Source organism: Pituophis catenifer, unplaced genomic scaffold (assembly GCF_029215685.1).
Source record: "Pituophis catenifer annectens isolate HBS135680 unplaced genomic scaffold, rPitCat1.0.hap2 SCAF_3, whole genome shotgun sequence".
NCBI lineage: Eukaryota > Metazoa > Chordata > Lepidosauria > Squamata > Colubridae > Pituophis > Pituophis catenifer.
Genome location: NW_027256883.1, coordinates 146,937,546 through 146,950,502, shown reverse-complemented (window position 1 = coordinate 146,950,502; position 12,957 = coordinate 146,937,546). Strand labels below are relative to the sequence as shown.

Here is a 12,957-nt window from a genome sequence, read left to right as displayed (position 1 = left end):
CTAAAGAACATCTTACTAAAAGTTTACTCCCGCAAGGTAAACTCTCATGGATAAAAGTTAGCCAGAATTATATCAGGATAGTGAGCACAAGTCTATCATATTCCATCTTCATTTATTTAAATATGTTATCCCACTATTTTAAAAAAATGCACATAAATTGTTGTATATTCCATACTTGCTTATTCTATAAGACAGGTACAATCTTCCATATTTATCATTCCATCTCAAAGGTAAATAATGGCAAACTTCATATATCATATTAAACTATAATGCCATCTTTATCATTGCTTGTAAAGAGCGGTTTGTGGTTTAGTGTGATGCTTGAACCAAACTACAATAATCTTGCTTTAGTATGATGTGTAAATCTAGCCATGGCCTTTCACAGGTCTATGGAACTTAATTTTATTTTACCTTTATTTTGCCTGGAACTCTACAAATCCCTAAAACGTTTGGTTTGTTTAGCCACCCATCCACCTAAGGAACTCTTGGAGGTGAATAGAAATAAAATAACCAGCTGTACAGATCCACTAAAAATAAACTGGACTGAGACTACTAAAAATTATATTGTCAACTCATCAAACAAACCACATACACAGCCAAATTCCAACAACTTTCTGACCCTAGTGTCAAGTGGAAGTCTTTACATCCTTCCAGAAAGCCAACAGGGTTGGCCAAGAGATTGGATGAGGACAGAGCACACAGATCTTTATTTATTTTATAAGATTCTTCACACGTCACTTTGGTTATTTTATTTTGTCCTACTGTCCTAACCAGGGGTAAAATGCTCCCGGCTCAAACCGGATCGCCCGATCTGGTAGCGATGAAGGCGGGTGGTTCGGAGAACTGGTAGCAAAAATCCTTGCCCCCCCCACATGCCCAGCTGAGCCGCACAATCATCAGAGGCTTTTTTTTTTTACTTTTAAAAGCATTTTTTCTACAACCTCTTTGGCCAAAAAAATGCTTTTAAAAGTAAAAAAAAAAAAAGCCTCTGATGATCGCGCGGCTCAGTTATGATTATCAGAGGCATTTAAAAGAAAAAAAAACCTTTTTTTCTTTTAAATGCCTCTGATGATCAGGCAACTCAGCTTGGATCGTCAGAGACATTTAAAAGAAAAAAAGGGTTTTTTTCTTTTAAATGCCTCTGATGATCCAAGCTGAGTTGCCTGATCGTCAGAGGCATTTAAAAGAAAAATGTCTCTGCTGATCAGGCAACTCAGCTGGGATCGTCAGAGCCTTTTGAAAGCATTTTTTAACAACCTCTTCGCTGAAGAGGTTGTAGAAAAAATGGTTTTAAAATTAAAAAAAAAAATTGGCCTTGCCCACCCAGTCACATTACCCCCCCACCAAGCCACGCCCACAGAACCGGTAGTAACAAATTTTAGATTTCACCACTGGTCCTAACTCTATATCAGCAATGCAGCTGAAGATATGCATTGCCTCAGGATGTAAGGGACAACTCTAAATCTCTTCGACTTGCTGCTTTCTTTATTGGGAAGAAGCCACATATTCGGCCTTTTCTGCCTATGGCTTTCATGCAAATTATATACTTACTAAATTCTACAGCAGTTATATCCATTCTGATGCCTTCCAAATGTAGTTTTTAACTACCAACATTATAATCTCTCACAATTGACCGTGAAGCAGTCAAGTCAAGAACGTTGTAATCTTTAACATTTGAAGGCCATAAAGTTGTCTATTTATCAGATTGCTCTGAAGATTCGTGGAAAGGAATGTTACAGGATTATCTTCTCAAGAGCGATATTGGATCACTCTGACTACATCCCACAGCTGGAAGCTTTTCTCTATCAAACTGATTATCGGAGTACTGGACACTTACTGTCTGTAATTTGAATGCTTCTGGTTTGTTGTGACGGACACGCTCTAAGTACACTTTAATCAATGAAGACTCACTTCTGGCATAGCTGGGAACCATAGATAGGATGCTGTTTTCTTCCTGTGCACCTCTGGATTACATTAGAAGAAATGAGAGAAATATTCTACTCTATTTGTTCTTCATCTTCTATTTGATGGACTTGCTTTGTTGTAGTCTATCTCCAGCTGAGCCACAGTGCCAAATAGAAAAATAACTGTATCTCACACAATCCCAATCTAGTTTTTAACCCATTGTTGGATGTTTCCATCATACCACACCAGAAGGAAGTTTCACTGTCAGTGCCTAATGGTCTTTCCTTTGCATAGGAAGCACTTGTGTATTTTTTTCTTTTTACACTTTTTTTAAAAAAAGAGCCTTGATAGTACAATGGTTTAGTGCACCCTGTTATTAACACAGCTGCCTGCAATTTCTGCTGGTTCGAATCTCTCCAAGGCTCAAGGTTGACTCAGCCTTCCATCCTTTCTAAGGTAGGTGAAATGAGGACCCAGTTTGTGGGGGCAATAAGCTGACTTTGTATAAAATATACAAAAGAATTAAGGCTATTGCTTAACGCATTGTAAGCCGCCCTGAGTGTCCAGAAAAGGGCGGCATATAAATCAAATTAAAAAAAAAAATGTTGATGCATTAGAATTGACCTAAGTCAAATGTTTGTTTCTGTTTAATCAGTGTAATCCTATGAACATTTTTTTTCAGAGGGAAGCATCTCAAAAGAGTTTCTGCAGAGCTTCTGTTTTAGTTTTAGTTTTAAAGCATCATTGAGCAGATCTTGTTTATAAGGTTTTGTGTGTGTTTAACAAACAAACAAACAAACAAAAACATGGCTCATTTGAAAGGTGAAATTTTCCTGATTGAGGGTCTTGCATTTTGTCTGACAGGATGGTCGTGTGGCGTCAGCAGTCTTGGTCAGTGCAATGTTTTGTTTCTGTCATCTCTTCTCTAATCCAGCTTCTGCTGTTCAATTGCTAAATTCAAAGAGACCTGGGGTAGTACTCTGGCCATCCCACAGAAGGTATAGTAAATGTGTTTTATGACTGACAAATCATGTGCAATTTATATTATATCAGGGGATACTAATTCACTTAGCAATAACAATAGCACATAGATTTATATACCGTTTCACAGTGCTTTACAGCCCTCTCAGCATATTGCCCCCAATAATCTGGGTCCTCATTTTGCCGACTATGGAAAGGTGGAAGGCTGAGTCAACCTTGAGCAGGTGAGAATCGAACTGCTGGCAGTTGGCAAAATTAGCCTGCAATGCTGCATTCTAATCACTGTGCCACCACGGCTCTTAGTTCCTGGATCCAGATTTTAGTCAATCTCATTCTTCTTTGTGGTGGTGCAGTGGTTAGAATACAGTACTGGAAGCTACCTCTGCTGACTGCTGGCTGCAGTTCAGCAGTTCGAATCTCACCAGGCTCAAGGTTGACTCAGCCTTCCATCCTTCCAAGCTGGGTAAAATAAGGACCCAGATTGTTGTGGGCAATATGCTGACTTTGTAAACTGCTTAGAGGGGCCTGTAAAGCACTGTAAAATAGAATATAAGTCTAAGTGCTATTGCTATTGCTTTTTAACACCAACAGCTACCTTTATTTTTGTTTCTTTGAATGTTGACTCCTAACAACTACCTGGCCAAATCTCTGCAGTTTTCATGTCAAGATTTTTTGTCACTGCCTTTTCCCAGGGCTGAGATAGAGAGTGACTAATGCCAGGTCATCCATTTGGCGTTGTGCCTGATGCAAGACTAGAACTCAGTTTTCAGTTGAATTTCTAGCCTGGTGCCTTAACCACTATATCAAACTGGCTTTCTAACAGCTTCCTAACTGCACTCAAGTCAATGGGAATAGTTTTATCAAATTTGGCTGAGTGGCTGAAGCTTAGCAAATGTTTTAAAAAGGTTTTCAATGATAGTGTGGAACATTCAATGTTATTGAAGGTTTTTACACTTCTGGTTTTCTACAGCTGCATTCTCAAACATATATCGAGAGAGTCCTGTTAAAGTAAGAGTCTTCTAATTATGTGGGGACAATCTTCAGTTGTTCCCAAAGAATATAAATATTTGGTTTTAGACAGGAAGCCATCACCTTTTCAAAAGTAGAAAAATGTATATTTGGACAGAAACATCTAGATCAGATTTCCTCAGCCTGGTTCTATCTTTCCAAGTGGGACTCATGATAGAAGTTATACTACAACATACATGGGGTGGAGTAGTGACAATAGCATTGGGAAGATTGATTAAATTCTATGGCAAGGCTGAACATGGACTACATGCAATTTATTTTGGGACCTGTGCTCTTCTGGGCCACTTGCCACCCAGCTGGTTGATGGGTAACTGAAAATAGGAATAGTTAGGAAGGATGGTTTCCAGAAAATCAGCAGCAAAATGAAGCAGAATTTTTTTTGCCACTTTTGTATATTAAGTACTCATTCTCTTAGAGGCAGGGAGAGCTTGCTTCTGTAGTTTTTAAGTCAAATGTATCAAATCTATATTTTTATTTGTTTTCTTCCTTGATTAATTCATGATTTTGCACTGGATTTGCTCTTTTGACATTAATGTTTGCAAGCATGCCTTAAAAATTAAATTTTCTTGACTATAGGATATACTGTTGAAAATCTTCATTATGATAATCAACCAAGTCAAACCCTGAAGAGCCAAAGAACATGGCCAGTAAGACATGTAGATTTTTATGAATTCTGTTTTTCATTGCAGATATTTAGGATATATTTGTGATCTAATAGCAGACAAACCTGTCCAGCCCCACTGCAAGCCTATAACCATCAAATCAGTCCTTCTTAGCCCAGTGCCCTGTTTCAACAAGCAGAGAAATGGCTGCCGGCCTTTCTGTGACATCCTTATTGGAGAAACTAGAATATTTACAACATCACTGGAATATGAAAGAATGAAGTAAGCTCCTCTCTGTTGACTGCACAGATAAAATCTCACTTTGGTTGTTTAATATGTATATATCTATGGTAGCACAGGTGAGCTAATTCCACATGACCGAGGCACCCTGGCTTTGAGTCAATTATGATTGATGTTGATTGGATCTCAGCAGCTACTGCTTCCTTCAGGGAGAGAGAAATCTCAGTTGCCTGAGATTTCTCATACCTTTGAAGGATATCCTACATTCATTCATCCATCCATACACTCCTCCCTTCAGACTGACATCAATTAGCCAACCCTTTCATGCATCTATTGTACATGGATTCCGTATATTTGATGATATTTTGTGTCTTCCTCTGAAGTTTTGCTTTTGCTTCTGAGCAGCTTGAATGTCACACATAATGATCATAGATCATTAATCTATGATCTGGCTGTTTTGAGAACAGCCAGAACATTACATTTAGAAGTCAGAATAAAAACGAACAATATTTTTATTTTAATCCCAGCACTGAGCTTTATGACTTCACCCAACTCAACAACATTGAACTGCAATGTTCAACTTCTGGGTTATAATGCATTGTTCAATGTGAATTCTGTGTTATGATTCTCATGAATATCACTTTAGGCAGAATGTTCTGCTTGCTTTTTTCCTTAGGGAATTCCGTGTTCAAGAAGGAAAAGTTGTTATTCCACTAGGAGTCACTGTCCATGATGATGTAGTTGTTTCTGTCTACCATATGCGATCCACCATTGGGGGACGGCTTCAAGCTAAAGTATGACTTGATGTATCTTTTAAATGCAAGGTTGAACGTTCAGGAACTTTAGCTGATCTAAAATATTTTAACAGTATGATATAAAAATTAGATTTAAGCATATTACTCAGAAAGACTGTTAGAATAATGAATAGTTTCCCCTAGTTAAAATGTTTGGATATGAAAAAGCAAATGCTGAAAAGTTGTGATGTTTCTTATTGAAACCTCTTTGGTAGCTTAAGGAACAAATTTTCTTTGATAATGTTACTGAAATATTATGTTCATACCAGTACTTGATGTCAGCAAATAGGAAGTGGACAGATTCATTCATTACCATGGTTGCTGCAGAAGCAAACACATCATGCATATAGCAAGGGTTATGTCAAGAATAATATGAAAAATACTGCTTCCACAACCAGTCCAGCCCTGGATCAGCCATTAAGCAAAAATAAGAATGTGCTTATGACATAACAGTATATTTTCCCCCAGCTATCATGCCCTTAACCCTTTCATCGCCAAACTCAACTTTAGTTTTTATCACTTATTGGGTGTACACTCAGTTAAGCAATGAGAGGCCAAGGGACACTGTTGTTGGGCTGTGTTTACTGCATCCGCTGGCCTTAATTCAGCTCTGAATCAGTCAGAAAAATCCTATGATTCCTAGTTAACAGTCTTAGAGAACAGTTAGTGAGATACCTTGATCCTAAGTTTAGGGAGGGGGAACATGTAGACGTGCCACTAGTCTACCATAAGCAAACAAATTAATGATGTATTGATTTATTTCCCACTTTTTAATAAATATTTTGAGGCATTTTATAAATACCTCAGGGCAGCAAACATACCCAACACTCCTTCCTCCTCCTATTTTCTGCACAACTACAACCCTGGGAGATGTGTTAGGCTGAAGTGGGATTTGAACTCATAGTCTCTGGGTTTCTAGCTAGATGCCTTAATCACTACAGGAAATTGGCTCTCTAGACCAAATTTTTATTTTCTTTATCGCTTCAATATTTTTTTGTTTTGTTTTTATGCCTACAGTAATAAAATAAAATAAAGTGAATTACAATTGACTTGATAGTTCTTCCATGATAAACATCTGAATTTTGCTATAGTTTTGTTTAATTTTAAAATTATGTATTTAACAATTCTTACAGATGACAAATACACAAATGTTCCAGATTCAGTTTCACACTGGATTCGTACCTCTGGGATCAACAACATTAAAATTTACTAAGTAAGTATTTCTAGAACACTGAACTGAATGAAAGTGGATATCATGAGGTCTTATTGTAATAAATAGCTCACAAATCCAACAAGTGGAAACTGCAGATTTGATTTATTCAAGAAATAATTACTTTGCCTTCAAAACAGGAATTTTTGAAAATAGGTTATAGAATATAATTGCATAAGAATAATTACAATGTGTTAATGAAATAAATTCAGCTGCAAAAAGTGAGTAAAACATCCAATATATCAAAGTTAATTTTGAATAAATCAAATTAAGCACAAGCAGATTCAAATAAACTCATGTATGGTACCTAATTATTGCAAAGTTGAGACCATGTGGGAATTTAAAATTAATTTCAACTTATTTTTCTGCATCAGGGTTGGATATCCTACATGATTCATGTAATATGTGAGTAGTGAGCAAGGTTCAGCGGTCAGAAGCCTGCAAACAAGCCCCTATATAGAGATGAATTTAGGTAATTCAGAGAAGCTAACAGTGTTAACAAAGCCACAGAAATCCACTTAAGTCCTTTCAGCTGGACTAATAATTCTGTTTCTCTTTTCTGTTAGCTGAAGAAGTCAGTCAGTGTTCAGGAGATAGTAACTGAGTTGTATTGGCAGAGGTGTTGAGTAGGCTACAAGGACCATAGCTTCTTCTGTGAATGCTTTGGTTGGGACATGGGTTTCTATAAAACTATTTCAGGCTGAACTAGGTTTTCATCAAAGAAAACATTAAATGTGAATGAACCTTTTTATTTGCTCTAAAAGGAACCATATATATCTTTTCCTTCAGACATCTATGGAATATTTTCTGCATTTATTCATTTGGAGTCTGGGAATACATTAAGTCCAAAATACCCTTCTCTGATTCCAGTGAGAAATGCACTCCAAGGTCCAGATACTTAAATCTTAAATCAATTTTTATTGGGAAGTTCTATAGGACTTCTTGCTTATTATCACATAACATTAGTACTCTATTTAAAAAGAATTAAACATATTGTATAAGTAAATTGTCATTACTATACTCAGGCTCAAAATATGATTTAACAGGTGATCTTCAAACCATTTTTTGACTTAATCTTTAGGCCTGAGCTGGATGCATGTGATTCACCAGAAAAATATCCCCAACTCTTCCATATCATTGTGGAAATTGAAGTAGATTCTACTGATAGGCAGACTGACTTAACTCCTCCATGGGAGAATTTTACCACAAAAGACATCAACCCAAGCATTCTTTTCTCATCGCATCAGGAGCATCAAGACACCCTTGCTCTGGCAGGTAAGGAAGACATTTGTTTTATCTGGGGAATAATCCCCAACCTGGTGCCCACATAGATGATGAGTTCCACTTCATAAAATCCCCAGTCAGCATGGCCAAAGACTGGAGATTTCAGCTTTCATGAAAATATCAAGCTTGGCTATTTTAAATTCACTCATCTTTGATTTATTTGGACTCCTTTTACATTATAGGCAGAAGTTCTGTAGATGCAGTGCAAGATAACCTAAAGAATGTTGGCCAGGGTGCATTCTTGTCATCTCTCAGCTGGCAAGGTACATATGATTTCTCCTCAAGTAATCTATCTTTCAGAACTCACAGTTTATTTATTAGTTTCCTTCCCTCCTTCATCTTCCTGCCTCTTTTCAGGGACCTTGTACATATTACGCCATAGTCCATAGGCATTCTTTAATTTAGACAAAATACCTGCATGTGCATGGAACTCAGTTCACATTTTTGAGTCAGCCAGATTTATTCTTGCTATTTGCACACAACAATGTATGGCTGTAAAATCACTTGAATGCAAACACCATACATTCATTTATATTTTGGATATTCTCTGTGCATTGAGAATTAAACAATATTACTTAATTATTATTGCTGGTATTGTCTGCTTTCATGTGTGGCTGCTTTTCTCCCAAGGATTGTTTTTTCTGCCTTAGAAGAATCACAAAGTTGCTAGCTTAACATTAAGCTGTTTTTACTGCTTAGATCAAAAGGCAGAAAGAACCAGTTCTCATCCCAGCTCTGAGGACAGGGCAGCACTGGTCCATGAAGAAAGCGAGCAATCTGATGATGAACTCTTATCCCTCTCCAGTCAGCACAGTGGCACTAGCACTGACAAAATTCACGGCACTTCAAAGCACAGCAAAAAGCAACAAGAGCAGCCAGGCCCACCTCCACAAGAGGACGCAGATCTTCTAGGTTTGGACGGCACTCCTATGAACTATCCAGCAGCCCCCACTGCACCACCATCTAACTCAGACTTGCTGAGTGACCTTTTTGGGGTTGGAAATTCTGGAGAATTAAACCAAGGCGGTCAGGGAGCTGTTGAAGATGTCTTTCAGATGGGTGGAACTGGTTCGGCACAGTCAACTCCACGGCGGCCTGCAACTTCAGCATCCCCATCGTTGTCCCCAAGAATAGGAGAAGGTAAAAAAAAATCTTAAACATAACCTTACAGTACTTTACAAACAAATTCACTTTAAGCAATTGATGCTAAACAAGATTCCTCATGAAAAAGAGTTGTGTCTTCCTTTGGATTTATAAATTACTTTTCGTGATTATTAGTTTGCACATGTTTTAAGACATGTGGATAGAAGAATTTTTTGTATCTCCTCAGAACTCAGATGCAAATGGCTCCAACTAGTGCTGGCCAATTTCCCCTATTTGCCAGTAGTTTCTTCACTCCCTCTATTTTATGCAATTCAGGAAAATCTGGATTTTTTTTTGTAGCATAAGCATAGTATTGCACTGGGAAATAAGAGAACAGGAGAGTTTCCTTGTGGGGATTTTCAATCCTTTCTAGCCTAGTTGTATATTTTAAGAGAGAGACTATGAATAAGTGCAATATAAGATCCAGTCCAGAACCACAATATTTTGTTGTTTTGATACCAACAGTAGGAGGATAGCTAGGAGAGAATCAGGACTACAAGATGAAAAAAATCCATCTTTAACAAGGAATGCTTTTTAAGGCTCTTGTTGATTTTATCTATTGCTACTCTGGTTACTTGGTTTCTGCAAAGAATTATGAATTCTATAAATTAAATGTAATGCTAACCAGGTATTATTTACTTGGGTGCTTTCTCTAGCTTGCTTGTATACGCCAAGGGAGCAGGACATGTTATAACATCTACTGGCACATCCTATGCCCTTGCACATATAATCATTTACCTATGGAATCTGAATTGCCTATTTACGTTGTCACAACAGGCATTCTTGATAAGTATTTGCTGAAAGCTGTGTGTCATCTATCATCACCACAGCATGGATCCAGTGTTGTTTGCTTCAACCTAATGACTGCTGCGATCTCCCATCTCCATTTTTACAATTAGATTTAAAAGAATTGTGACACTTGCTTTGGCAGTGGTTCACCTTAATGGCACAGTTTGTGTAAAGTTAAGAATATTACACTATTTCTTTAAAATATAAGTATATTGCCCAATATTGGAATAGAAAGGAGAAGCATGTTCTTAGAATTAACTTTTTTTTTCCAGCATCTGCCTTTGACCCATTTGGGGGTAGTCCTAAGCAACCTGTCCCAGATCTTTTAGGCTCTTTCCTTTCATCAAATGCTAAAAGTGATCCTTTTCTTCAAGCAACAAGAAGTCCTTCACCTACAGTGCAAGGGGATCCTTTTAACATGGGTATGATGTCTTTTTTATTTTTAAAAACAATTAATGGTACTGACCTTTCTCCCACCCCCCACTCCCTCAAATGTGGGTTACTTACAAACGGAAGAAGTAAAATGCTTTATTTTCCAATTTCTTTAAATTGTGCTGTGAATAGTATCTGTTCATGAATGAAGGCAAATATATGTGTCCCAGGACAGGGATCCAATCTAGGTTGGTCATTGGGACCAGAGGTTTAGTCTTCTGAGCTTTCAGACTCGTGCTAGAGCCCGTCCTCAGGGAACTTTTCTCCCTGGTGACTGACCCAGATTGGATCCTTCAGTATCTGTTCAGCAGTAAAATATCCATGTTCATTTAATTAAGAATAATAAACCACAGAGTTCAAATTGTTCACAAGTCAAACAGCAAAACATTGTGTGGTTATTAGTCAGCTTTTTGGGAGAACTCTCATTTTTTTTTAAAAAAAAAATGTGAATAAGACTGTAATCTTATTTGCAAAAAATGTGGAATCTGTTCATCCTCAGTGAACTGATTCAACCTTGGCAGACACTTCCCAGACACTCAAAGTGGCATGGCTGTGTGAGAAATTTTTGTTTACATTAAGTCATTGACATTGTCTGTTGACATGAATTAGAGGCCTTTTTCATACTCGCAGTATTAAGTGCTTATTTTCCAATATTTTCATGGCTGAAGCAATATTTTGCCTTCTGCTTTTCACCCAGTGTCATGGAGAAAATCTATGTGGTGGCAAATAATATCAATTTTCACCCAGTGATCTGCTGGATATTGGCACAACTGATATTTCTGTATTGAGAACTCCAGTTCACACATGAGCCATTCTTTGAACTTTGACCCTGCCAATATTTCAGAAAGAGGTTATGCACATATGATCCACTCCAGGATTTGTACTAGACTATCATGGCTTATGTACCCACAGCTAAGGACAAGGAAAAGATTGAAAAAATAAAAATCTAAAATGTCTAAGTACCAAAAATACCTGGACACAATAGTCATCACAGCCAATATTTAGGGAATTGTGTTCCCTCAAAAATAATTGCAGAACAATTTTGTCCATCCTCCTACTTTACACAATTGGGAAGATGCAAAAATGTTTGAAGGAGACAACTTTCTTCTAAGTAAATAAGTAGAATTTTGGCCTTCTTGCATTCTAAGAAATAAATAAGTTGATAGAGGCTAACACTGCTTTGCAGCACTGAAGTTTGCATTTAAAAAATAAAGTGCTATGGAATTGGGAACATAGTAGTGCACCGGTATCCATTAGAATCATGTTGGCTACTTCTGGTTTAGGCATTCTTAATAGGCATTGTAGCATGACAGTCTTTAGGGGTTGCATGACAACTTCCACCTATGTAAAGTTCATGAACCTGAATTTTCTTGGTCTCAAAAAGCATGTATATTGATTTTGTGAAAATGAATTCAGAACATTTTAGGTATTCATTTCTGGTGAAATTAGTACTCACAGGCTATTTATTTTGAGAAAATTGCTCAAAATTTGATATATATTTACTTAATGAGAAGACATGGTGAATTTACCACAAACAATGTGATAAAAGCTAAAACAAATGCTTGGATAACTTTTTATATTACTATTTTTAAAATATTGCTAAATGGCAATGTTTATCTTTTAAGGTCCTTCGAATACACCAACTGTTTCCATTCAGCCAGATATTTCAGGAGACTGGGAATGGCCTAGTAAATCAGGTTTGTCTGAAATTAATATATGTTTAAAATGATTTATAGCAATAGCACTTGATGCTTTACAGCCCTCTCTAAGCAGTTTACAGAGTCAGCATGATGCCCCTAACTCGGAAGGATGGAAGGCTGAGTCAACCTTGAGTCGGTGAGACTAATAATTAATATGTTTAAAATGATTTATGTGAAAGATGTTCACCTAAGAACTGTGACATTTCTAAGTAGTTATTTGTTTGTAAATTTATATTCCACCTTCCCTTCAAGAGCTCAAGATGACATACTTAGCAATATTTGGGGTGGAGGCTGCCTTCAGATTTGTATTGATTCCTGGTCATTGCCGGGAGCAGTCATTGCAATTTGCTTAGCAAGATTTTTGGAAGTGTTTTGCCATTGCCTTCATCCCAGGGCTGAGAGAAAATGACTGGCCTAAGGTCACACAACTGGCTTCATGTCTAAGGCAGGATTAGAATTTATTGTCTCCTAGTTCTTAGCCTGGTGCCTTCACCACTACACCAAACTGACTCTCTCTAAATGAAATGGTAATTAGGTTCCCATCAAGGATGTAAGAGGGGATCAGCCTCCAGCAATTGTTACTGAAATTTTGAAAATATGCTTGCTCAATGGACACAACACATTTAAATTTTAATATCTTAAATTTTGAAGAAGTACTGCCCAAAGGTATTACAGAAGTGCTAATGAAATAGAAAAATATGGCACTCAGAAAAGTATTGATGTATTACAGAGATTTTACAAAAGCATGTGTACTACGAGTTATTCTTCTTCTTCTGTTGTGGCCCCGCCCTCTGAGCCTGTCCCATCGGAGGAAGAAAGCTCCGAGCATGAGGAAGAGGAGTCAGCCA

The 12,957-nt window shown here is 37.3% G+C and overlaps 1 protein-coding gene across 1 annotated transcript in view; it reads left to right on the top strand.

The window, feature by feature from the left end:
* DNAJC6 (DnaJ heat shock protein family (Hsp40) member C6) overlaps positions 1-12,957 on the top strand; it is a 55,936-nt gene that overhangs the window by 31,471 nt on the left and 11,508 nt on the right. The window contains exons 6-14 of the mRNA XM_070939486.1: positions 2,770-2,903; positions 4,605-4,799; positions 5,434-5,551; positions 6,685-6,764; positions 7,843-8,036; positions 8,228-8,308; positions 8,745-9,185; positions 10,250-10,379; positions 12,036-12,106. Coding sequence (XP_070795587.1) covers positions 2,770-2,903; positions 4,605-4,799; positions 5,434-5,551; positions 6,685-6,764; positions 7,843-8,036; positions 8,228-8,308; positions 8,745-9,185; positions 10,250-10,379; positions 12,036-12,106 — 1,444 coding nt within the window. The remainder of the gene's footprint in view (positions 1-2,769; positions 2,904-4,604; positions 4,800-5,433; positions 5,552-6,684; positions 6,765-7,842; positions 8,037-8,227; positions 8,309-8,744; positions 9,186-10,249; positions 10,380-12,035; positions 12,107-12,957) is intronic.